The following is a 25,713-nucleotide window of genomic DNA, read 5'->3' as shown; positions in this document are numbered from 1 at the left end:
GAGGCACCTATAGAAATGATTCCAGTGGAAAAGAGGACATGGGGCTCCTCCAGAGGACCTGAGTTTGATTCCTAGCACCCATGTCAGGTGGCTCACAATTACCTGTAGCTCAAGCTCTGGGGAGTCAATGCCCCTAGCCTCCGTGAGCACCTATACTCATGTGCATAGACACACACACAATACAAAAAATAATATAAATATTTTTTTAAAAAATGAATGAATCTCACAGTCAGTGCTTCCAACATAGGCAAAACTCCACTGTGAGGGAAGAGGTCAGGGCAGAGTCTATGTTGGGGGAAGCTGGGTATAGAGAGATAGAACAAGGGTGCCCCACAGAGTGCCAGCCTCAGTGAACGGATTGGATCTGCACAGGCATAGGCCTGTGAGGACTCAATGAATGCCAGCTGTAGCATACACCACAGTTCAGTTTGAAGCTCCCATTCTGATGTCCTCTGCATAGATAAAGGTCACTTCCTGAGCATCTACTTGGCATCAACAGAACACAAGAAATGCCTGATCACCATCTTATTCCTAAAGGGGAAGAAACTTTGAGCACCAAAGAGTCCCCAAAGAAAGGGGTCAATTAAATTGAGTGGCCATATTCATCCCCATGAAAAAGTTTTAAATGAGACTTTTTAAACCATCTAGACAACTCCAACTCCTCAGTTCTCATCTCCAGCCCTGGCTCCTTTCTCACCACCTATGGCAGGTCTAACTGAAGCCTTAGCCTGAGCTCTTCCACCTTGTACCCCAGGTGTTTCCTACCCATAGCCTCCCCACCCCCACTCCTCCAAAGGAGTGCACCATTCATGCACATTTTAATTTTTGTACCTTTACAGCTAATGGTTAAGATGGCCCCCTGGATGCTTAGTGGGCTTTCAGGGCCTCGGAGCAGCATTCTGAGTTCAGGGTGTCACTGCTGAGACCACAGGAAGGTAAATCAAGGCTTCTCAGTGCAAGGGGCTCCATTGCCCCTTTCCAGCAAGACTGGCAAAATACCTTGTTGTGGTGGTTAGAATAGAGGTGGCCCCCATAGGCTCATAGATTCCAATTGCTCACCACACGGTGGCACTATTGGGAGGAATGGCCTTGTTGGAGGAAATGTGGGACTGGGTTTGGGCTCTGAGGTTCCAAATGCTTAAGCCAGGCCCACTGTCTGTTTCCCTGCCTCCTCCTCTCCTCTCCTCTCCTCTCCTCTCCTCTCCTCTCCTCTCCTCTCCTCTCCTCTCCTCTCCTTGCTGCCTGCTAATCCAGGAACTCTCAGCTCCTCCTCCAGTACCAGGTCTACCTGAGAAACACCACACTTCCTGCCATGACCATACTGGACTAAACCTCTGAACCATAAGCTAGCCCCAGTTGACTATTTCCTTTATAAGAGTTTCCATGCCCATGGTGTCTCTTCACAGCAATAGAAACCCTAAGGTTCCTGTTCGTACTGGTATTTGGTCCCCATTTCCAGAGGAAGCGGCACACTAAGACCTGGCAGCTCCTTCAAGTTTGTTATAAACGCTGGTGCATGGCTTCTCAAGCCCTCGGCAGCATTGAAAGCCCCAGGGGTAGGGTGGGGTGAGGGATGAGTGTTGTTGAAACATGAAGTTCAGGACCTCACCCCTGGAGTTTCTGACCCAAAAAGCACACCCCTCCACCATCTTTTAAGACAGGCTCTCTCACAGATTTTAAGTTGCAGACATAAGGGCATCGTGGACCCTATCAGGCGATGGGATACATGTACTCAAAATGCTTGTCTCTGGTCTTCTAAGATGCATGCATAGTAGAAGGAAGATCTTGGCGCAGGAAAATCAGTATAGATGAGAGATCAGTGGCGCCCTACCTGGAAACATCAGAAAGCCAGAGCCTCACTCCTTCCCAGGCTTAGAAATTGGGGGTGTTAAGCCCTGTTTAAAGGGCGGCCCTCTAGTCAGCCTCTTGATGCACAGAGATGGCTGAATACCACTATCTTGGCTTAATGGGGTCTCTCCATTCCTCAATCTCAGTAGCAGGTTCATGAAGTCAACCCAGAATACAGGGTATCAGGGCTGCTCCGGGCTGCTCAGGTCTGCATTGGGGCTGCCTTGGGGCTCCATGGGCTCCATCAGGGCTGCCTCGGGGCTCCTCCAGCACTCCCATCCCTGCAGCTTCCCAGCATGAGTTCTAACTCAGACCTCCTCCCCTCAGAAAGGCTTCATAGCCCCACTGCTTACAGCCCGTTCCTTAAGCATCAGCCAAGAAAGATGGTATCATCCTAGATGAGCCCAAGTACCAAATACTGATGGGTGGAGTCTCTAAAACATCCTTGTTGAAACTGACAAAGCAGATCAAAAGGGATTGGGGAAAGAGGTCTAAAATATTTACCACTCCCCACCCTCCAACACTAGACTCCAGCTCTCTCCTCCATCTGGGAAGGAGAGAGCTCTACGCTCCCCCACCCTCCTGTGCTCATCATCCCAGAGTCACTGTCCCCTGACTGAAGTCACCTCTGGTGTCACTGGACCACCTTCTTGCAGACACACTGAAAGTAGGCAGTAACTATCTATCTCTTCTACTTGCAAACCCAAGGGCCCGAGTTCAACCCCCCAGAGCCCACATTTGAAAAATGAAACGGTACAATGGTGACACAGGCGAGGCAGACAGGGGGGTCCCGTGGGGCTCGCTGGCCAGTCCATGAGTCTACTAGGTGAACTCCAGGCAGCAAGAGACTCTGTCTCAAAGGCAAAGTAGATGATGCCAGAGGAACAAGTCATGTGGAGGGCTGGTTTCTGTACACAGGTGCACAGCATACACCAGAACACATTCATAAAGAGTCAGTTCACTCAAATAGCGTCCCAGCCAATCCCACAGCTCAAGACTAGATACTGGGGTTATGAGGCCCTAGGATCAAGAGACTGTGCATCCATTGGGGATCTTAGACAAGGCACATTGCAGGGCTTAGGATGCACCTACATCTGCTTACTGGATCAGATAAGAAGAGACAGGTGCTGCAAGCCCGCCAACTCCATCCTCCTCACAAACCAAATGGGTCCAGAGCATCCTCATATTTTCTCTTTCATCTTCAAAACAACATTTTCTTTCTGTCCTCTTTTTCCCAAGTCCTCAGCTGTAGTAAGGACGGGGTCACTTGTTGGTTCCTGGCCGCTCAGCCCCGAAATAACCACACAGATACTGTATTAACTAAATCACTGTTTGTCCCACTAGCTCTAGCTTCTTTTTTTAAAAAAAAAAAATTATTTATTTATTATGTATACAATATTCTGTTTACATGTATGCCTGCAGGCCAGAAGAGGGCACCAGATCTCATTACAGATGGTTGTGATCACAACCACCATGTGGTTGCTGGGAATTGAACTCAGGACTTTTGGAAGAGCCGGCAATGCTCTTAACCACTGAGCCATCTCTCCAGCCCTAGCTCTAGCTTCTTATTGGCTAACTTTTACATCTGAATTTAACCCATTTCTAGTAATCTGTGTATTGCCACATGGCTGTGGCTTACCGGGTAAAGATCTGTCCCACTCCAGCAGCTCCATGGCTTCTCTCTGACCCTGCCTCTTTCCTCCCACCTAGCTTTCCCCACCTAGCTCTGTTCTTTTACCCTATCACAGGCCAAGACAGTTTCTTTATTCATTAACCAATAAAAGCAACACATAGACAGAAGGACCTCCCACACCACTCAGCAACTATGCCATGACTTCTGCTCCCAAACTCTGCAACACAGGACCCCATTTCAGGCCTAGGTTCTTTATCATTTGAGAAGTTCATGGCCCTTAAAGTGAACCACAGTTCCTCTAATGTGTATGTGCATTTGAGGTTGTATGTGCACATGTGTGTGCTCATATGTGTAAAGGTCAAAGGTCAATGTCATGTTTTCCTCATTCGCTCTCCACATTATTTCTTGAGACAGGATGTCTTTGTTTTCTTTCTGTTGCTAAAATCACCATGATCAAAAGCAAGTTGGAGAAGAAAAGGTTTATTTCATCTCATGTATCCACACCACAGTCCATCATCAAAGAAAGCCAGGGCCGGAACTCAAGGCAGGAACCTGCAGGTGCAACTCAAGCAAAGACCGTGCAGGAATACCACTTACTGGCTTGCTCCCCATGGCTTGTTCAGCTTACTTCCTTATATATCTCAGATCATCTGCCCAGGAATGGCACCATCCACAGTGAGCTGGGCCCTCCTATATCAACCATCAATCAAGAAAATGCCCCAAAGGCTTGCCTATAGACCAATTTGATGGGGGGAGGTCATTTTCTCATTGAGGTTCCCTCTTTCCAAATGACCCTAGCTTGTATCAAATTGACAAAAATCTGACCAGCAAATAGCAATCTGGATCTCACTGATCGTGTCTGGCTGGCTGGTCAGTAAGTAAGCCCCAGGGATCCTCCTGTCTCTGTCTCCCCAGACAGAGTTACAGACATGTACAAGTGATTTCCAACTTTTTATATGGGTGCCTGGGATCCAAACTCAGGTCCTCAAGTTTGCATGACAAACATTTAAGCAACTGGGCCACTTCCCCAATCATTCCCTAATTCCTGAGTCAACCAAAAGAACAGCTGTGGGGAACGGCTCCTCTCACACGGCGTGGGGCTCGTTTATCAGGGACACTTCACTGAGCAAAGCTCAGAAGGCCCCACTGGCCGCCTTCTGGCCCCGACGTGGCCCCACAGTTCTATTTCCAAAGGCCAATGGCCACAAAGGAACTTTTGTTTGAATTGGGGACAACCAGGGTGGTACCACCACCTGACACAGTAGAGTTCTAATGACCGCTTAGCACTCAAGGGACCGAACTGCGGTAGCTGGAGCCTCCTTGGCTGGAGGCCTCGAGCCCAAAGCAGTTTCAGCTGCCTCAGCCAGCTTTTTGCAGGGGAGCATGCAGTTCCTCAAAGTCCCCCTAAAAGTCTCACGACCTTGCTCATCAGCCCCAAAGGAGAGGGGCTGGCCTTCAAGCTAGAGAAGCCAAGAGTGACTTTCTCTGCCACAAGAACACATGTTAACGCCACTAGCTTTTTGAACAACCCCAGTTACTGGCCTCCTGGAGAGAAACTGTGTCTCTGGCATGAAACAGCATCCAAGAACTCTGTAACAGGAAGAAAAGCTGATTGGCTGCTAAAACCTGGTTGGTGTTTTCTTTAAATTGTTAAGTTTCTGCAGGTCAGCTAGAAGCAAAGGCTGGCTTTGCCTGTCTTATATCCTTTCCTTAATTGACCCACACTGCGGTGTGTGTGTGTGTGTGTGTGTGTGTGTGTGTGTGTGTGTGTGTGTGTGTGAACACATGTTAAGGCTAGAGGTCAGCCCCAGATATCATTCCTCAGAAACGATCTATCTTGTTTTCCAAGACCTGGTCACATCTCCCTGTCATGAACTTATTGATCTAGCTAGGCTGGCTGACTAGCGAGCCCCAGGGATCCACCTATCTTCCTCTCCTCAGTGCTGGGATTACAAGCGTGTACCCCTGTATCAATCCAGCTCCTTCTGCCCCCAGCTGGACCCGGGTTACTAACTTGCACCTTGCCTTGCTTTCTTCATACCCCTTTGATTCAAACTGGGCATCGGCTCTAGTTTCGGAAGAGCACATCTCATTCTTCTTATGAACAATAGTCAGATAGTCCTACTTGGTCTGGCCACACTGGTCATCATCCAAGTTCAGGGGGACACGGGCAGTGCAGCTTGGAAAAGCTGTCCCCAAAGCATTGGAGATGACTAGCTTTTTTTATTGTGTCTTTCTGGATAAGGGAAACTGCATGGTGCCAGTCATCATCCTCCCAAGGCAATCTATACACAAAGGTAACACACTTCTCAGAAGACCCTTGATGGAGCCCTGCCGTTCCTCCAGTTGTCATTGGGCTGAGAGTACCAGGGAGTGATCTTCTCTGTCGCTCTTGGTCTCAGAGAATTTAGGTCCTAGAATCTACTCTACACAACTCCTGGCTCATCTCTTAGAGGCTGTTCACCTTCACAGAGCGGGAAGACATTAGCCCACTAATCTATCAATCTCCAGGACTGCAGTGTGGAACACAAAGTATGCTTTCAGTCATGAAGAAACTTTGGGTGTGTACTAGGTGATGAGGACCCGAGAAATACCGCTGGCTCTAAAAACACTTGCAGTTAAGGTTTTAGGTACCAGCAGAAGGTGGTGACACATCAAGAGACAGGAACCAATATCACACACATAAGTTATTTCCTCCCTCTGATCTCCTCTGAGTTAAGGCAGCCAAAAGCTGCTATCATCCCTCCAAGGCATTACCCAAGGACACTGGGTGTTTGGCTTTGCAATGACTGGATAGTCTCTATTCCCCCTAAAGAACTACAAGACCGGGCGGTGGTGGCGCACGCCTTTAATCCCAGCACTCGGGAGGCAGAGGCAGGCGGATCTCTGGGAGTTCAAGGCCAGCCTGGTCTACAAGAGCTAGTTCCAGGACAGGCACCAAAGCTATAGAGAAACCCTGTCTCGAAAAACAAAACAAAAAAAAAAAAAAAAAAAGAACTACAAGACACATGACACAACCTCTGACTCAGTTTGCTTGGCTGTTCCAGGACAGAATGTCCCAAACCCACTCAGCTCACTGCAAGAGTCAGCTCCAGACTTGGTCCTGCTCTGGTCTTGGTGTTGTCCAGTGGCACACAGTAAGTACCTGAGAAACTCGCAGGTGGATGTCCTATGCAGTGTCTAGAGCAAAAGGGACAGCGAACTTCAAGGTCTGTCATGAGCAGTCACATGGAATTGCCATTGGTGAAATGGGAGAAAAAAGGCCATGATCAGTCACACGCAAGAACCAAGAGACACAGATGGGAGTGAACACAGGCCAACAGAAAATCGAGATGAAGCAGCGAGAGAAGCTTGGGCCAGTCCTGTGATATCACAAACTGGGTCTTACAAACTTAAGCAAAGACCAGTTTTTCTGCCCCATAGGGATGGAGAAGAGTCACCTCCTGACAGCAGTCAGTACGTACACCTCAGTGTCCTCAGCCTCTAGCCCCTGGGAAGCAGTTCTGTTCAAAAGGTGAACATCTTCTCTCCAGCCTGGAGATTCTTTGGAATATCTTATTTTCAGAGAACAGATATGATAGAACAATGTGGAGAGGAAACAAATCTACGTGCTATTTAGAAATACAGTGGATATCCTTGTACGCATAAAGATGAGTTCTCATAGCACAATCTTCCTGAGGCTAAAATACATCCCATCAAAAGATACCCACATCCAGATCACTGACATTGACCTGTTACCTCACCTGGTAAAGGGTCTCGATGGATGGACTGATTTAAGGGTCTAGTTACAGGAAGAATTTCAGGGATCTGCAGGTACTACATGCCACCTCACCTTCCTAAGACAGAGAGGGGGAGATCTCATACATAGCAAGAGAGGGAGCGATGTAACCATAGAAGCAGGGATGGGGTACTGTAGACACACACTAAGGAGTACCAGCGGTTGCTAGGAACCAGAAGAGACAAGGAGCAGCTTCCTCCCAAGAGCTCAGGAGGAGGGGTACAGGCCTGCGGACACCCTGATTTCAGACTTCTGGCTTCTGAAATGGAAGTGAATAAAAGTCTATTGCTTCAAGCCAACAGGTCTATGAAAGTTTGTTACAGCAGCAGAGGAAACAAATACACCCACCGAATAAAGGGATGAAATACGGAATTGAAAGTCAGAGTCCCAGCTCAGGTGGGACTTGCTGACCTTGTTAAATGATGCTTACGTCTTACATCGTCAGAACAGCTATGCACACACAAACACACACACACACGGATACACAATTTCACCTTCAAAAATATAGAGGACTCAGCATACAAGCAAAAAAAAGTATGAGAAAACTTGAGGATTGGAGAGATGTCTCTTATAGAGGACCTGAGTTCAAATCCCAGCACCCACATCAAGCACCTCAGCACTGGCTGTAACTCCAGCTCCAGGAGTTCTGATGCCCTCTTTTGGTCTCCCCAAGCAACTGTACTCACATGCACGCACACACACACACACACACACGCACATGCACATACACATGCATGCATGCACATGTACACATATAATTAAAAAATAAAAGCAAATCTGTTTTTAAACATGAAAAACCTTGTCTGTCTGTCTGTCTAGAGTACTACAATGAGAGGGTGGGAATACTAGAAACAGGATATTCTCAAATTACTCATTGTCCTGATCGTCCCTCCAAAATATTAGGTTCAAATTTACAGTACTGGGAATTTGAGGAAATCCTCGTCCCGGAACTTAGCATTCACTATGATAGTGCTATCTCTCGAGGTAAAGTATATCAAATAATATCAAAATACTATCAAATAATGTATTAAGGGAAAGCCCCAAAACACAAATGCAAAATTAAAACTTACAAAGTACACAATCCTAACCATCCTGAACAGGAGTCAAAGGCACCAAGAGTTGCCCCCAAGAGCTCCAGACACAGAGTGTGAAATTCCTTCATCAGGTATATGGTTCAGATCAATGGTTCTCAACCTGTGGGGCGTGATCCCTTCAGGGCTTGATTGACCCTTCTTTCATAGAGGCTGCCTAAGACCATCAGAAAATACAGATGTTTACATTACAATTATGAAGTAGCAACAAACCTAATTACATGGTTGGGGGTCACCACAACATGACAAAGTGTATTAAAGGGTCGCAGCATCAGGGAATTTGAGAACTACTGGTTTAAATGGTCAAATTAAAAATAAGAACTAGAGAGACAAGAGATTACCATACAATATAAAAGAGTATCTGGGAGATTTGAAAGCTACTCACACATAACCTCTGGAGGTTGAGAAAAAAAGACATTTAAATAAAAATCAGATTGTCTGAAGTTGGCTGTAGATTAAACACAGTCAGAGAGAAAATCAATGAAGCAGGATATTGTTTGTAAGTTGTTTTACAGAGGCGGGAATGGGAAGTATGACAGAGTTCAGACTGAAAAGTCCTGTGCAGATGAGGAGTGTATAAAAGGAGGATGGAAAGAAGGGAGGGAGACCTTGTTCAAAGAAATAAACCTGCTCAAGCTGGTGGGGGCACATGCCTGCAAACCCAGCCCTTGCGCTGCTGAGACCAGGGGTCTTGAGTTCAGCTCCAGACTTAGCTGCAAAGTGAGACCTTATTAAAAAGAGAAGGAGAAACAAGGGAAGGAAGAGGAGAGGGGAGGGGAGGGGGGAGAAAGAGTGGGAAAGGGATAGAATGGAAGAAAAGAGAAGAGAGGGGACATAGGAGGAGGGGAGGGAGGGAACAAGAGAAGGGGAGGGAGGGAAGGAAAAGGGACGGGAGACCGCACGTTCTTCAGACCCGAGGCACAAATCCTCAGATCTGAACAGTTATGCCCCAAATAGAATAAATAAAATTAGATCCACTCTGAGGCATGTTATAGTAAAACCACAGAGCCTGCAGGACAAATAAAGGCACGTGCTTGGAAAAGGCAGGCTACCTATAGAGAAATGACCCCAGGATGGCCCTGGCCTACAGTGATGACAGGAAGCTGGGGACAAAAGTATGGCATCCCTACAATGTGGAGAAAAAATAACTCAACGCAGAAAGCAGAGTCCAGTTATTCTTGTTCAATGGCTATGACCAAAATTAAATCAGAAGAGTCCACAGTCCAGCTGTGTGTTTCTCCCAAGGCTGCTCTTGGCCTCCATCAGGCCTGGCTCCAACCGTCTGTGATAATCTCAGCACTGGTTGACCTGACCGCTAAACCCAATTCCACAATCTTGGGTATTCTCTGACAGACAGAAGGGGTGTGTCCTAGGAGAGGAGAGAAAGTTCTGGTCCTGAGCACCTCCAATCCTAATTCCCTCCTTCCCTTCTCCCTGTCCCAGTACTTCATCTGGTATGGCTCCCCCATACTCACGAGGGTATGACCCAACTTCTAGAATCCCAGGGCACCTTCTGGCCCTGACTCCTTGCCTCCCTGCATCTAGTCCATGGGCAGTCACATCCCCCATGCCTCTACCCAGGGAACTGCTTCACTAAATGCATAAATCTAGCTTAAGACCTGCTCCTATCTCTTTGGTGGGCATCTGGCTCTAGTGTAGACATCAAAAGGATACCCCATATAGCTCATCTGACCCAGAGTCAGGAACTCTCCCTGCTGTCTGGAGTCCTGTGGTTTCCAAGGCTCTGATAGGGCCGAGGTCAAGCAGAGACTCCAGAGATCCAGTATAGACGGTCCTTCTGAGACTCACTTCTCACCCCGTGTTCAAGATCAAGACTTCTGACTTGTTCTAGCCCCATGGAGCACCTCCTCCCACCGTCTGCCCTGAACCATGTCACTTCTGCTGTCCCTTAGACTAGCAGAGACTGGCGGCCCAGCTTTCCTCTGGCTTCTCTTCACTCTCCTCCTCAGCCCGGTCTTCTTGTCAAGCATCTTGCTGTGTCCTTACCACGGGTTACTGAGAATGACTTTGGAAGATCAAAGGCAAGAATTCAAGGTTCCGAAAATCCCAGATTGCATATGGATCCTTGCTTGTGGCTCAGCAGCTGTCTTGGCTTTGGCTTTGTTCTCAGATGGAAACCCATTGGCGTGATCTTCACGTTAGTGACTCAGGCCCAGGTTCCCCCTGGACACGCTGCATTACTTTATGAGGGTTAAAAGGAAGACTGTGCACAGACCTTGAGGAAGACAGTGGTACAAAAGATGGGGGAAATGTGTGTCCCTTTGCAGTCAAAGCCTAGACACTGTGTCTGTTTTGTCTAGCTCCTGCCTTGCAGGCTCACGACAATGGACAGGCATGGAATGGATTCAAAAGAAAGACATAGTCACAGACTGTACTAAAACCTGGGATAGGTGACTCGCCAGGTCTGAATGTCCCTGCTGTGAGTGGTGGGGGACAAAGGGGGTGGACGGAATCCCAGTGCCACCTTGGGACAGAATTTTCACAGTGGTTAGAGTCTCACTTTGACAATCTCCCCTACCTTAAACTCTGACCCCTTCAAGCCCCCTAATAACACTCACTGCTTGGCCGGTTGCCCTTGGCCACAGGGGAGCCCTCCTCACTCCCATTTTGCCTATCAATTCCCATGTTAGGTTGAGTTTCACTCCAAAACCAGTCACATTTCTAGGCACGTGGTTGGGGAGCTGTTTTCCGTCTAGTCTGTGAAACCTGCAACCACTCTTGTTTCCTTTGGGAAGAACTTCGGGGTGCTCGTCTGGCTGAGAGCTTTGCCCATACTGATGCTGTTGTCTGGGTAAAGTTTGGAAACACAGGCAAAGCAAAGCAAACCTAATTTTAGGAGCTACATCAGACAACGGGCCACACTGGGCCCATTAAAACAGTTCCTGCGAAAGGGATCAGCTAACCATGTCCAAAGGGCAGATCGATGGGGAAGCCACGCTTACCAGAGAAGGCACCTTCTGGGCCCCACTCCTCAGGGGACTTCCAGTATTAAGGAGGCTGACCCCAAGAAGGAAACTCGTAGTCACTTAATCCTTTTTTCAAAGATGAAGCCAAGGATGGTGTTGGGTGCCTGACTTTCCCCAACATGGGCATTTTTCTTATTTTTCTGCCATGCCCATCACTATTTGGCCAAATCTAGACCTTTCCCCTTGCCCTAGAGTGTTGCCATCAGAAACAAAGCATGGGCTGAGCATGGTGGCACACACCTGCAATCCAGTCACATGGAAAGTGGGGAGAAGAGGATCAAGGGTTCAAGGCCAGCATCAGTCACAGAGTCTGAACTCAGCCTGGCTTCTATGAGATCCCGTCTCAAAAAAAAGAAACCAAAAGAGGTCTGAGGAGATAGCAAAGCCAATACAGTGCTCGCCACACAAGCACAAGGAGCTGGGTTGAATCTCCACAACCAATTTGGAAGTCCTACACACGGTGCTGCATGCTTATAAACTCAGTGCTGGGATGCACAGCTAGGCGGATCCCAGGAGTTCACTGACAGTCTGGCCTACTCTACGATCTGTGATCTCTAGATCAGTGAGTGTCTCTGTCTCAAAATCAAGGTAGATAGACCCTGAAGAAGAATGTACACAGGTACACACACCTGTACACACACAGCGGGGGTGGGGAGGTCAAGCGCCCTCAGTAAAAACACCCAAACACAAAGTCAGAGGCATGTCTGGTCACACTCTGCAGGTCAGTGACCAGACACACAAGAGGCCAATGGCTCAGCCACACCAAATGAAGAAGACACTTGCTGTCTGTCCCATCAGACTCCCTCCCCCACCCCAGCATCCTCAGTGCAATGTTAAAGAGCAACAGAACGCAGACTGATGCTGGGTAATGATAGCCCACACCCGATGGGAATGAGGCCTTCTGCTCCCGCCTGGAGGAGGCCAGGCAGGAAGGAGGGAACTTCCACCTACCACAGCTGAGTAGACATGCTAACCTCTCACCTACTGTTAGAGGCTCAGAGGAAACAGGAAAAGAACATCCCTGTGTTAGGAGTTAGACATAATTGTCTCACACACACATACACACACACAAAACAAACCTAGCACCTTCGTGGGGTCAGGCATCAGGAGTGAGATGAAGGACCATGGTGAGGGGCGAAAGTACACAAGAGCATCAAGCCCCCCCGCCCAAAGGTCCCCTCTATATCTTCGACAAGACCTGACACAATTCTAAGAATCTGCAGAAATGGTGGTTTATCTCTTTTGGTTTGTATGGCACTAGAGATGGAATCCTGGTCCCTGCAGGCGGGAGGCAAACATCCCACGACTGAACCGCATCTCTAGCCCTTGACGTGGCCATTTTGAGCATATGATCTAGAATGAGGCTAACAGAGGTTTAAATGCAAACTCATCCAATATCCAAACCTTGACTATTGACTGGGAAATAGGCTATGAAGATGGGGCTCTAGCTCAGGGGCTGTGGACCTGGACACATGTCTATATTTTCATGACGGCCTCCGCATCCATACGACTGTTTCCTAAACCAATAGTGTGATAATGGGCAGGTGCAGAGGGTGTGAGGGAACAAAGGTAGCCTGCAGCATCAAAGGCTTCAGCAGGGAAGCACCGGTCAGAGCCAGGCTCCCAGGCCTGAGCTGGGTCTATGCCACTCGGTCACATCTGTCGCCCTACAGCCAGTGCCACAAGCTAGAGCCGTCTGAAAAGAGGGAACCTCAATCGGGAGAATGCCTCCATAAGATTGGACCGTGGGTCCGATAAAAAAGCCTGCAAGGCATTTTCTTAGTGATTGATGAGGGAGGGCCCAGCCCATGGTGGTCCTGGGTTCTATAAAAAAGCAAGCTGAGCAAGCCATGAGGAACAAGTTAGTAAGCAGAACTCCTCTGTGGCCTCTGCATCAGTTCCTGCCTCTGGGTTCCACCCCTACTTGAGTTCCTGTCCCAGTTTCTTTCAGTGATGAACCATGGGTGTGGAAGAGTAAGGCAAATAAATCCTCCCCTCCCCAGGTTGTTTTTGGTCATAGTGTTTTGTCACAGCAATAATGACCCCGACTAAGACAGCAAGAGTCAGCAAAGTGCATTTCTATGAAGAACCGGACAGTATTTTCAGCGGTAAAGACCACATGGTCTTGGTCACAGCTATTCAGCTCTACCACTGTAGCACAGAAGCAGCATGGACAATATTTGAATGGGTATGACTGAGTGTCAATAAAACTTTATTTACAAAAGGAAGTGTGGTGGGACAGATTTGGCCCCAGAGGTGCTCTATGCCAGTGTTTGCTCTAGAGTTTTGGAGTTTATAAAGTTTATACAGCCAGCAACCACTGAACTGGAACTAAATGAATAAGAAGTCTATGTTCTTTCTACATGCAAGCCTACCTTCATATAATGACTGCGGCTCCCTGGGTCAGGATTATATGGGTCTCACTCAGGCCTAGTTTCACCTCTGCGGCCAGAAATCTACCCCCATCTCCAAAATCCTTGATGTCCACACACACACATACGCACACACACACACACTCGTGCACACACACACTTGTGCGCACACACCCACACACCCACACACACACCATATCCTATCACAGACCCTTACTACTTCATTCCAAGATCCAACTTCTTCCCCTAAGCCTGACATGAGTTACTTATGGATGTCAACAACTAACCAGCATCACCATCAGGGACATATCTTTTTGAGGTTACCATCACAGGCTTTATGCATGACTCCAAAGATTTCCTTCCCAAATGGCGTGGCTGTGAACCTGCAGGCTACCCTGGAGTGTTTCCTTTCCTGTGGGAATTGGTTAGTTTTTTTTTCTTTTATTATAAAAAATAGTTTTCATCAAATAGAATGAGGGTGGCCAGGAAATTGGCATAGTTAAGAAACCAGAGTGTCTCATTTCCTCAACATAACTTATGTTTACTGCCAGCCAGACCAGCATCCCATGAGCCAGGGCAATACCTCACCCTATAGATACTGCAGGTCTTGGTACCATGGCTAGCACACGGGGAACGCCTCAAAAATACATGGGGCTGACAGCTGCTGTTCCCTGGGGAACAGCCATGACTAACCCAGCTGCCAAGCTACGGAGTCAGCAAGTCATTCGAACATGCGTTCATGTTCTCCTTTATGATACTGACTACAAATGGCTGGAGAAAAGTCAGGGCTTCTCTTTACCCCTTCCACCTCCTAATTTAGTGAGCTTCTTTGACTCCAGGCTAACGATTCCTTCCTGTGTTCTTTCCGGGAGAGAGTCCTCCCTAGAGAGGACTAGCCATTGGTATTTTATCTTGCAGCGTTCTCTCGACATAAGGAGGTGGCGAGTTTGGGTTTATTTCTTTTATTTTTTATTTTTTTTATTTTTTATTTTTTGGTTTCACAAAGGAGACTGAGGATTTCATGGCCTGATTTAGGTCAGGGTGCTTGAGAAGGAGAGAGGATAAAGCCACAGGGGACCCAGGCACTTTAGAAATCTAATCTGCCTTACCCCAGCAACCTCAGAGAAGCAGGACAAGTCTCAGCCCTCCTGGGTGGAAGTCACCTTCCTAGATAAAATATTCCACAGACAGATGGAGGAATGGGAGTTTTCAATCTCTGGATAAATGAGAATCCTGCTGTAGGGCAGACAGGAATGTTCAGCGTTTCTATTTCCTCTCACAGAGTTCACTGCACCCTCTCTGCAGAGCCAGAAGTCCACACAACCCCATAGGTGCCCACCACGGACTAACTTATTTCACCTTTGCAATGACCCCACGCGAAGCTGCCTGGTATCCTTCACCCTACAGATGAGGAGACTGGGCATGGGGATGCTCGGGATCGTGTCTGAGAACAAGCAACTTACAACTTAAAAAAGCAAAGCTGGGACACCAACCTCGGTCGTCCAGCTCGGAGCCCTCACAGGCCACAAGTTGCTTCTCTGTGCATCCTGTCTTAGAAACGAGCAGAACTTTGACATCTCTCCCCAGCAGTACTCCTGAGAGCAGAGAGCCCTCGGTCTGGGCGGAACAGGAAGGCCTGAGTCTAGTTGTTAGCTTTTGTACCTAGAGTGATATATCCCAGAGATGGAGGAAGGGTCTGCAATCCCAAGGTCCTGGGATCACCCATGAAAGCGTCCACGTGACTCAGCCCGACTCCTAAGACAGTGGTCTTCCCAACATCTTCCTGAGACGCAAAGCAAAATACACAAATATACTTCAGACTCAGTTCTTTCCTCAATAGGAAAGAACTCAAAATATAAACAAATAAGAAGCAGAGAAACAAGCACACGAGTTCTGGTGTCGCACCTTAAGTATCATTTGTGGACTCCGGCTCGGGGGACCATCACACAGAGCCATCTACCCATGCCTGACCTGAATTTGTGACCAATGCACATCTTAACAAGGTGGCTGGCATATCTTGTAACTTCAGTGATGGCGACTCTCCCCTTCTTAAAACACCAGACAGACCTATGGACAAAGGCAGCCCGAGAGATCCCCTAGCAGAGTCAAGCACCAGAGAAGATGCGATGTGGGCATTTAAGCCACTCCAACAGAGCCTCAGGCATGGCTGCTGCAGCACTTGGGATCAGAGGCAAGGGACAGAAAGGCAACTTGTCTAGGACTGACTGACAGTTGTCCCCAAAAGGTGGGTGCACTCAGCGCTCTACCTTATCTCTCCTGGCACAGCTCCCCTCCAACAGCTGGCCAGAGAAAACAAACAAAAAGAGAAATGGGACCCTCGTCGTGGCCCAGGGGTGGCTTCAAGTCTCAGAGTCAGGTCTTAAAAGTTAACCACTTAAAGTGACAAGTGTCAGCTATCACATCTCAGGTTAGTCTCACTCAGAATAACACGGAGAAAGATCAGACAGCTGTATATGTGTGCGTGCATGTACACACACACTAACAGACCTCCACTACCAGAAGACTGCTTCCCATCCTCTAGCCACGTCCTACCTGCTTCCATCAGCTGGCATTGCTGGCCGAAGACACGGGAGAAGGTTACCCGGCCTGTGGGGGAACTGGATGCTGTCAGCACAGTCTCCATGGTAGTAGGTCCTTACTGTTGGTCTTGTGGCTGTGATGAGATGCTTGGTGTCCCACCAGCAGGATTTATCACAATCCCAAGAGCAGTAGCAGATTTGGGGCCACTTGTCCCCTTCAAAAACAATGTCCCCGCCTCCAAAGTTTGCAAGGCGTCTTGCCCTCAGCACTCTGCTCTGTTTCTTGCAGTTTTTTCTTAAACCCCAGCTAAGTAAGAAATGATGATACCTTGAAGGTTCTGCAAGCCTGGGGAGCTGCAAGCCTTAGCTGTAGAGCCCAATCTAAGGTGCCCCGACTGGAGTTGCTTCCTCTATTCAGAAAAGGAGCCTGGATATGGATGGGCCTCTCCTGTGACTCGGGAAGAGACAAATTGCTGCTCAGCCCTGGGCCACCCTGGCTAAAGAGGGCTCCAGTCCGGCTGCGTCCCAGCAACCAGTTACAAGCAAAACGTTGCCCAGGCTCCCTGGGGAGCTGGCCTCACAGGCGGCAGTCCTGGGCTCCTGAGTGCTGGCTGGATCTCCGCGGCTCCAGGGTCTTCTGGGTCCCAGGGACCGCTGCAGCCTGGGAAGATAGCAAGAGGTGTGCGCTGCAGCTTGAACGAGCGCTCTGCAGCTGGGGGCCACCGTCGTCGCTGGCTCATTCTTCACTTCCCCAGATGCCTTTGCCGTTCAGTCCTCCGCAACCTGGCCTGGCAGTGGGAAGCCGCGGAACGACACATGCTGACAGAGTTCCTGCTGCATGCGACTTACTGCAGCGGGTGTCCCTAGCCCGCTTTGCTACCCCCTTTCCGTGATGCAAAAGGGGCTGTTGCTTGGAGAGCTCCTGAATGTGGAGGGGAAGTGCTAACTCAGCCCAGCAGGCTCCAGGGCTGGAGTAACCTCTTCATGTCCACAGCCCAGGAAGCGCCAGACCTGGGACACCAGACTGCTGGCAATGGAATACATAGATCCATGAGAGGAGACCTGAGACATGCCATCCATTCCCAGGGACCCCGAAGGGAGAGAGCAGAAAGAGGGGTGCCTCTCAGACACCCGAAGTCTTCCTGGGCTAGGAGCCGAATGTTCAGCCCCACTACTCCAAACAGACGGGCAGTTTGTAAAGAGGGGTAGGGAGAGGGAGAATACCTTTTACAGGATCACAACCACCACCTGGGTGGGCACTGGGTCTTAAAGTTGCCATCCCGTCCACCGACCACAAAATGTTTTTAAAGACACTGCACCCACCTCACTCTGATAGGTCAGTCCTGGTGGTGTTTTCTCTGGAGACTCAACTCCAGCACTGCTGGGATTGGCTACTTGGTTGGGCGGAGCCAGGAGCACCTGGAGCGGAGAGGAGCTCTTATCAGCCCCACCCCCACCCTACCCCTGCCCGCAGTCATCTCGACCCTAGTCTCTGTTTTCTCCCCGAGAGGGTCATGACCTCTTCTGGAATGAAAAGTGCAGCTGCTTTTGTACACACAGGCCCTCTGAAGGGAAGGAGCCTTTCCCATGCCAGCCCTTGGTTGGCAAAGGTGACATAGCTAGGTGTTCGGGGCTACCTGGGAGCCAGAGGAAGCAATGAAATACGAAATAGCCCAGATCAACTCAGATGAAGTCTGATTTCACGCCCGTGTCTTTTTCTGTTTGTTGGTTTGGTTTTTGAGACAGGCTCTCACCATGTAGAGCAGGCTGGCCTCTGCCTGCTGAGTACAGGAGGAAAGGGGGGGGCCCCACCACTCCCAGCCTTGTCTTCAGGGGTCTTAAACGATTGAGTGCCACTTTTCCCATCATAGACCAGGCTCTCTTTCACATTATGAAATCATAGGACAACAGAGCTTGCTCTCTGTAACAGTGAGGAAGAGGGCCCAAGACAGCCACAGGCTGGGGTCAGAGGAAGAGTTAGATTTTCGGTAGGAGGGGAAAGGGGCCACTTTCCGGGGACTAGAGTAACCATGGTGTTGTCTAGTACTCAAAGACATCAGGCTGTGCACTGTCCAGCTGGATAAATGGAGGCGTTGTGAATAATTACCAGGGTAAGCAGCAGCGTGAGCCAGGATGCGTGGGTCTGCACGAGAACTTCCCTAGCTGCATGGGTCTTCCATGCCGAGGCATGGGATTTCACTACCCAAATATACATACAAATTCTAGCTCATGGAATGCTTCCAGGTACCGCAGAGTATCTGTGCTAGTTTGTTTTGGACTAATCCTTTGAAATTAATATTACCACACTCCCATGTCTTTGACAGTAATTGCTCTTGGCAAAGAGGAGTCCAACAGGTGTCTTCCACGGGAGTTCATTGTTTTGTTTTGATCTTTCTTAATTACTAACCCCCCACCCCCACCCAGCACTTCCCAGAAAGTGCTCGGGCCCCTCTCAGCAAAGTCCCTGTTTAAGCTCTTGCCCATTCTGGTCCTGTTCTGATCCTGGCTTTTTCCCTGATTTACAAGAGTTCCCTTGTGACCGCAACACATTAAACACTTACCTCTCCCTAGGCTTTGTCAGTGTCTTCTCACTTTATGTCATCTACCTGCAGGTTTTTGCCACCGGTGTCCATTAGCGAGAAACAAGTGTGGACAGGCTCACTGAGTTTTGGACTTACAGTTCAAAGACATTCTTCCTTACACCCGGGTTGCAGAGCTAGCCTCTTTTGCAGTTTTACCTCTCATACTGTGATGGTAAATTTTAGTTTTCATCTCAGCAAAATCTAGAAACGCCCTGGATGAGAGTCTCCCCGAGGGGCTGTCTAGATTGCGTTGGCCTTGTGGGCGTGTCTCTGGGGAATTATCTTGCTCGTATCAACTGAGGTGAGAAGATCTCACCCACACCATGGGTGGTGCCATTCCCTAAGCAGAAGAATCTGAACTGTATAGGAGTACAGGAAGGGTGCCATCTAGATAGCACAGTTGGTAAGGACACTTGTGCCTCGAAGCCTAACAACCCGAGTTCAGTTCCTGGGAAATACATGGCGGGAGGAGAAAACCAAGCCCCACGAGTTGTCTTCTGATCACATTACGTCAAGGCAGGTGCACATGCACTCAGAGAGAAATAAAAAGAGTGGAAAATGGCATTGCAAAGGGGAGTGGAGTGTAGATGCGGAATACATTGATTGGTTGCCCTCTGCACTCGGTTGTAAATGTTTTGTGACTAGTGGCTTCAGTTTCTCACCACTTCGAGTTCCCTACCATGATGAACTGTAACCTGGGATTGGACGCTGAACCCTTTCCCCTCCAAGGTGTTTTTTCCATGACATTTTGTCACAGCAATGGGAAACAAAACTAAGACACATACAGAGTGTTTTTAGTCTATGGGGGTGGCCTACTTAGAGATCTGGTATTAAATAGTGGCAGGTTCTACCACCCCTAATGTTGTGAACCAATTTTCTTCAAACCATCTTTTTCTCCTCTGCAATGGACTGAATGTGCCCTCCCTGCAGTGTTTTATATTAAAATCATAACACCAAATATGAGGCTTCTAGAAGCTAGGGCACTGGGGAGACCAATCAGATTCAGAGGGTGGGGTCCTTGTGAATGCGGTCAGTGTCCTTATGAAAAAGACACCAGAGATCTCCTTTGCTCTCTCCACCATGTGAACACGGTCTACCACCTTAGAAGAAGGTCCTCCCTGGAACCAGACCATGCTGGCACATTCAGCTCAGAGTTCCCGTCTGAAGAATAGCAGGAAGCAATTGCTGCTGTCTAAGCCACCCAGCCTGTGGTAGTTGACTGAGGCCCTACCCAGCCTGCCCCTCCGTGGCTTCAATATCATCATGCAGCCCTATTTCAACAGATGTGGGATGACCTCTCTATACTGTGCTATCAATGCTAGCATTTTAAACCAACATTTCTGTGTATGTGTGCACATGTGTTCATGTGTGTACACATGTATTTTGTTTTTTCGTTTTGTTTGTTTGTTTGTTTGTTTGTTTCGAGACAGGGTTTCTCAGTAGCTATGGAGCCAGTTCTGGAACTCACTCTGTTGACCAGGCTGGCCTTGAACTCACAGAGATCTGCCTGCCTCTGCCTCCCCGCCAAGTGCTGGGATTAAAGGTATGCACCACCACCACCCAGCTACATGCATGTTTGTTTATACACAGGGTTAATATCTGATGCCAGCCATTTGTTTTTTGAGACAGGGTCTCTTCATTGACCCAGAACTCAATTGTTCATCTGGTGTATAAATTCCATGTCTGCTGCTGCCATGATAAGATTCCCTGATAAAAGGCAACTTTGGGAAGAAGGGTCTAATTTTAGCTTACAGGCCAGAGGGGAGACAGTCCATCATAGCAGGGAAGACATGATAGCAGGAGCAGAAGAGTCAGGTAGTGATATTTTGTTTGTGATCTAACAAATAAAGCTGGCTTGGAGATCAGAGTGCAGAGCCAAGCCACTAGTTAGCCACAGAGGCCAGGCGGTGGTGCCTATCTAAGTTCTGCCTTGCTATAGGTCCAAAGCAGTTTCTTTATTCAATAATGGTAATCACAGCACACAGAGGGTCTCCCACATCAATGCAGTCTGAGGATTCATAGAGAAAGGATCAACCCTTCAGTCTGAGGATTCATAGAGGTAAAGGGACTCTCTAGTGGCTGGCTACACTGCCTCTCTGCTCTCTCAGCTCTCATGCCCTACTATCTGACTCCAGGTTTTTATTATTAAGAACAATTAGAATTCACACCACAGAGTCGGGGAGCTGGCTGATCACATTCCATCCACAGACAGGAAGCACAGATAAGGAACTGGAAGTGGAATAAGGCTCTAAACTCTCAGAGCCCATCCCTGGTGATGCACTTCTCCTGTCACGGCTCTTTCTTCCTCCCAAACTTTCCTCCTGACTTTCCCAGACAGTTCTGTCAACTGGGGACTGAAAGTTCAAACACTTGAACCTGTGAGGGACATTTTTCATTCACATCACATCACCCAAGCTAGCTAGCCAGTGATTCCCCCAAATCTCCATCTCTCCACCTTCCCAGTGCAGGGGTTACAAACCCATGCTGCCGCTGCCGCACCCAGCTTTCCTATAGCTTCTGGGGAATCAAATTTCGGTTCTGTTTGCACAAGCAGCACTTTATCAGCTGAGCTATTTCCTAGCCCAGTAATCAACATCTTAAAAGGTCTGGGTTTCCAATAGGTCAGATTTCCAACACGGAGACTTCTTGCCTCAGGCTCGGTCAACTGGGGCAGCAGAGACCCCCTTCCTATGGATCCAGCCTACAACACAGCTTACGCCTCACAGACAAGAATAAGTGAAGGGTTAGAAAGCAGAGAGGAACCCATGATTAGCGAAGTCATTGGCCAATGGAAAGGGTTCTTATTCTAGCTTTGCTAGATCACTGATTAAAAATCTAATTGATGCCCAACTCTAGGCACAAGAAGATGAAAAACGGGGACAAAAGAAAAGGTGGAGATCCTGGGAAAGACGAGATGTTTTCTGTTTGTCTGTTTGTCTCTGATAAACATAAAGAGCTACATGACACACAGTACATCACAGTCTTGGGAGGTCTTGTTGCAGCATAGGTGAGGGCTAATACTTTATTAGCACTCTGAGGGACAGGGCATTGGAGCTGGCTACGAAGCAAGGAAGAGCTACCCCTATAGAAGGAGGAAGATTGTGCTAACGGAGAGGATCTTGGCACAATCAAGCCCTTTGTGATGGGCCAGTTTAAAATGCCATGTTACGCTGGGAAGGTTTGAAGGTCCACTTAGGACTTATAAGGACTGTGCACTGGATCAAGTCAGAGCACAGATCCACATTTCTAAGCATTCCCTGGGCACCTTTTGAGTCCATTAAGATTCTAACTTGACTTTCCCTAAAGGGCTCTCTTGACCTTGATTAGATTCAGCAACCCTTGAGAACTAAGGACTGATTCCACAGGTCAAGGCAGGCTCAACAGGTCATCTGCTTTCATCTGCAACTCCTGGAAAGTGCGGAGAAGCAACTACAGCCACGGAGCATGGACGGGGCAAGGTGAAGGGTCATCTACAGTAATGCGATCCTGAGATTAGAATCAGCTATTTTATGATATTCATTTCTCATAGGCAAAGAGTACTCTGTCAGTCTGCTCCATGTGGGTAACAACACTGTGTTTATGGATATATTTTAAATAAGGAAACTGTCACTGGAGATCATGGTTCTTAGAAGACCAAGGTGGAGTGGCCTCATCTGTGGCAGCTTTCATCCTTGTAGAATCTCCGAGAGGCGTAGGTTATCACATCGTGTTAAGGTTTAGATATCAAATGTGTGCCCGCCCCCCAAAAAGCTCCTTCGCAGTTTGAAGGCCTATCTCCCAGCAGATGGTGTCACTGAGAGATGTTCGTGAAGATGCTGATATGTTCAATGCTCAACCTACCGTTGAGTTCATAGGTTGATGGGCTCTTAGGAGGTGTGGCCTAGTTAGAGGAAGTTGGTCACTGGGGGAGTGCCTTTCAAAGATTGTCTTGCCCTTCGTCCAGTCACAGACCTTGTTCCCTCCCTCCTCTCCTCTCTTCTTTTCTGTTGCCAGGAGGTCAGCATCTCTCTCCATCACCCTGACATAACCCTGTTTCGCCAGAGGCCTGAAAACAATGGGGCCAGCTGACCACACCTCCCAGCCTCTGGTAATTTGACCACAGACTAGAACCTCTAAAACCATGAGCCCAAATAGGCCTTTTCTCAAGTTGACCTGCATAGACCAGAGCCACACATGGCAATGTGTCTCTCTGGGCTCTCCCCTCTTGTAAAGTCACCAGTATCCATCCCATCATGGAGACTCAACCGTCATGACCTTTTCTAATCCTAGCCACACCCCAAAGAATTTCTTTGAACACCGTAGTGAAATCAAATTTTCATCCTCTTAATACTTCATGATAAGAATTAAACTCTAACACAAGTTGGGGAATAGCACATTCCAGACCTTTCCAGACCTTTGTGAGCACTAAAGAGAAGCTGCTTACAGCAAGGCAACTGTACTGTGAGCTCTACATTCCCATGTGGTAACAGATGCTCATGCACCTTTTCCCAGAGAGGAGATGAGAATTTAGAAAAATGCATGCACTTTGGCCAAGATTCCCCAGCCATGTTGCATGGCTGCGAGTTGGTCATTTACCTCCATGCCTGTCTATGGCTTTCCCACTAGCAACTGCCTGTTTCATTGAGAAACTGTGTGACAGCTTAGCCACAGAGGTCCCATCATGCCTCTAGTTGTCTGGAAAATCACAATGATGAATGTCCCTTCAAATGTTTTATTAGCATAATTCATATGCCATATCATTCTTCTAGTTAAAGTATATAGTTCCGTGGATTTAGTATGTGCACAACCAAGACACAGCTAGCATTAAGACATCGTGGAGGTGGGAGAAATAGTTCAATCATAAAGTGATTGCTGCATGAAGACCTGAATTCAACCCCCAGCCCCCATGTGAAAATCCAGGCATGGTGGCTGCCCCTGTAAGCCCAGAGCTGGAAGGTGGTAGCAGGTGGATCCCTGGAGTTCAGTGACCAGCTGGTGTAGTTCAGTCAGAAAACCTCAGGTCCTACTAAGAGAACCTGTTTCCAAAAACAAGGTAGATGATTCCTGAGAAACAAAATATGAGGTTGACTTTGGCCTACACACACACACACACACACACACACACACACCTGCATACACAAGCGCATCTATGAACACACAAAATATGCACAAAGAAAATCATATAGTCTTCTGTTCCTGCCCCCGAACCTCCTCTCCCTCCAAGCCTGAGAAGCTCTTACTTTTCCAGCTCTATTCACTTCCCTGATATGGATTTTCACAAGAACAGAATCCTATAATATGTACAGAATAATTATAATCTTAATAATTATTAATAATTAATAATGATAATGTAATAAACTTCTGTTTGACTTCCTCTGCTTAGCCCAGCATCCTCAAGGCTTACCCAAATTGAAGCATAGAGAAACACCTAACTCATTTTTATGAATAACCATAACCTATGTAAGTGTAATGGTTTGAATGAGATCGGCCTCCATAAGCTCATACATGGCTTAGTCCCGTTTGGTGAAGTGTTCCGAAGGATTAGGAGATGCGCCTTGTGGGAGGAAGTGTTTCACTAGGAGGTCAGTTCTGAGATTTAAAAACCCACACCCCTCCCTCCCTTCATCTCTACCTGCTGCCCAGGGATCATGAAGTAAAACTCTCAACTACTTCTCCAGCACTGTGCCTGTCTAATGCCGCCAGGCTCCCAGCCATGATGATAATGAACTAAGCTCTGAAACTGTAAGCCAGCCCCCCCACTAAATGCTTTCTTTTAGAAGAGTTGCCTTGGTCATGGTGTCTCTTCACAGCACCAGAACAGTGACTATGACGGCATGCACAAACTCCTTTCTGCTTATCCTTTTGTGTGAGGTTGGACATGTGGACATTCCACCAACTGACAGTATGTTATTCGTATTACATCATATCACTTATACATTATTCACGCTGTTATGAACACTTACATCTACTTTTTGGTGCAGGCATTTCTTGTCATCTCCCTCGGGTATGTATCTAGGAGTGGACTCTCTAGGTCACGTGGTAATTCTATGTTTAGCTGTTTGGGAACTGCCCACTTTCCAACGGAGTCATCATTTTGCATTCCTGCCAGCCATGTAAGAGGGCTCGGATGTCTTCACAGCACTACCAAGGCAATGTCTTGATATGGGACCAAGGACTGGGCTTAAAGGTAGCAGAGCCTGTGTGGATTGACGGATGAATGAGTGGGCGAATTAGCATGCACGTACATACATAAATAAACACATTCATAAGCACGGAGAGAGCTGGAAGCAAGTGATTTTCTGTGTAGCAGGATGCCAAACCAGAAATGTGCACAATACTAAGATGGGAAGTTAGCCTTCTGACAGCAAACTTCCTTAGTTCCGTCTCACACAAGAATCGGCAGTGCTGAAGAACAGACAGGGAAATGGGGAAAGCACTGTGCCTACAGTGTCATGCAACACCCCACCAAAGGTGTGACAGTCACCAAAAGAAAAAGGAAAGCTGGGGGAGGGGCCTCAAGCTTATACTCCCCATACACGTGGGAGTATTAATATGTGTCAGTGCCTACAGGCTATATAAATTATGGTTATTCTCAATTATTATTTTATTCTATGCTAGTATGAATAGTATGAAATACTATAGTATTTTAAGTACATATAGAAATAACATACAGAACAAAAATAGCTTAGATATTGGAACAATGTAAATGATATTAGAATAGCCTAAAATCCTTTCATTGTCCATTTTAAAAAGAAGGTATTAACTTATACAAACCTTTGGTAAGTCAGAGGCATACTTTAATCTCTTAGACATTGAAAATTATTTAAAAATTTTAATCTTACCATGTTAATAGGAAAAATGAGTATAAAATAATGTAAAAAATGTCAGGAAGAGAGAGAAAGC

General features: G+C 47.7%; 1 protein-coding gene across 3 annotated transcripts in view; it reads right to left on the bottom strand.

Annotated features, from left to right (window-relative positions):
- The window catches only part of Kazn (kazrin, periplakin interacting protein), a 911,421-nt gene extending 895,031 nt beyond the window's left edge, over positions 1-16,390 (bottom strand). For all 3 annotated transcript variants that reach the window (XR_009057976.1, XM_057784037.1, XM_057784039.1), the window contains exon 1: positions 16,263-16,390. Coding sequence is in view for 2 of the 3 variants with exons in the window: in XM_057784037.1 (XP_057640020.1) it covers positions 16,263-16,353 (91 nt within the window). In the remaining variant the exon portion in view is untranslated. The remainder of the gene's footprint in view (positions 1-16,262) is intronic.
- Positions 16,391-25,713: the final 9,323 nt, after the last annotated feature.

Source organism: Chionomys nivalis, chromosome 11, assembly GCF_950005125.1.
Source record: "Chionomys nivalis chromosome 11, mChiNiv1.1, whole genome shotgun sequence".
Lineage (NCBI taxonomy): Eukaryota > Metazoa > Chordata > Mammalia > Rodentia > Cricetidae > Chionomys > Chionomys nivalis.
This window is presented reverse-complemented; position numbering and strand designations above follow the sequence as displayed.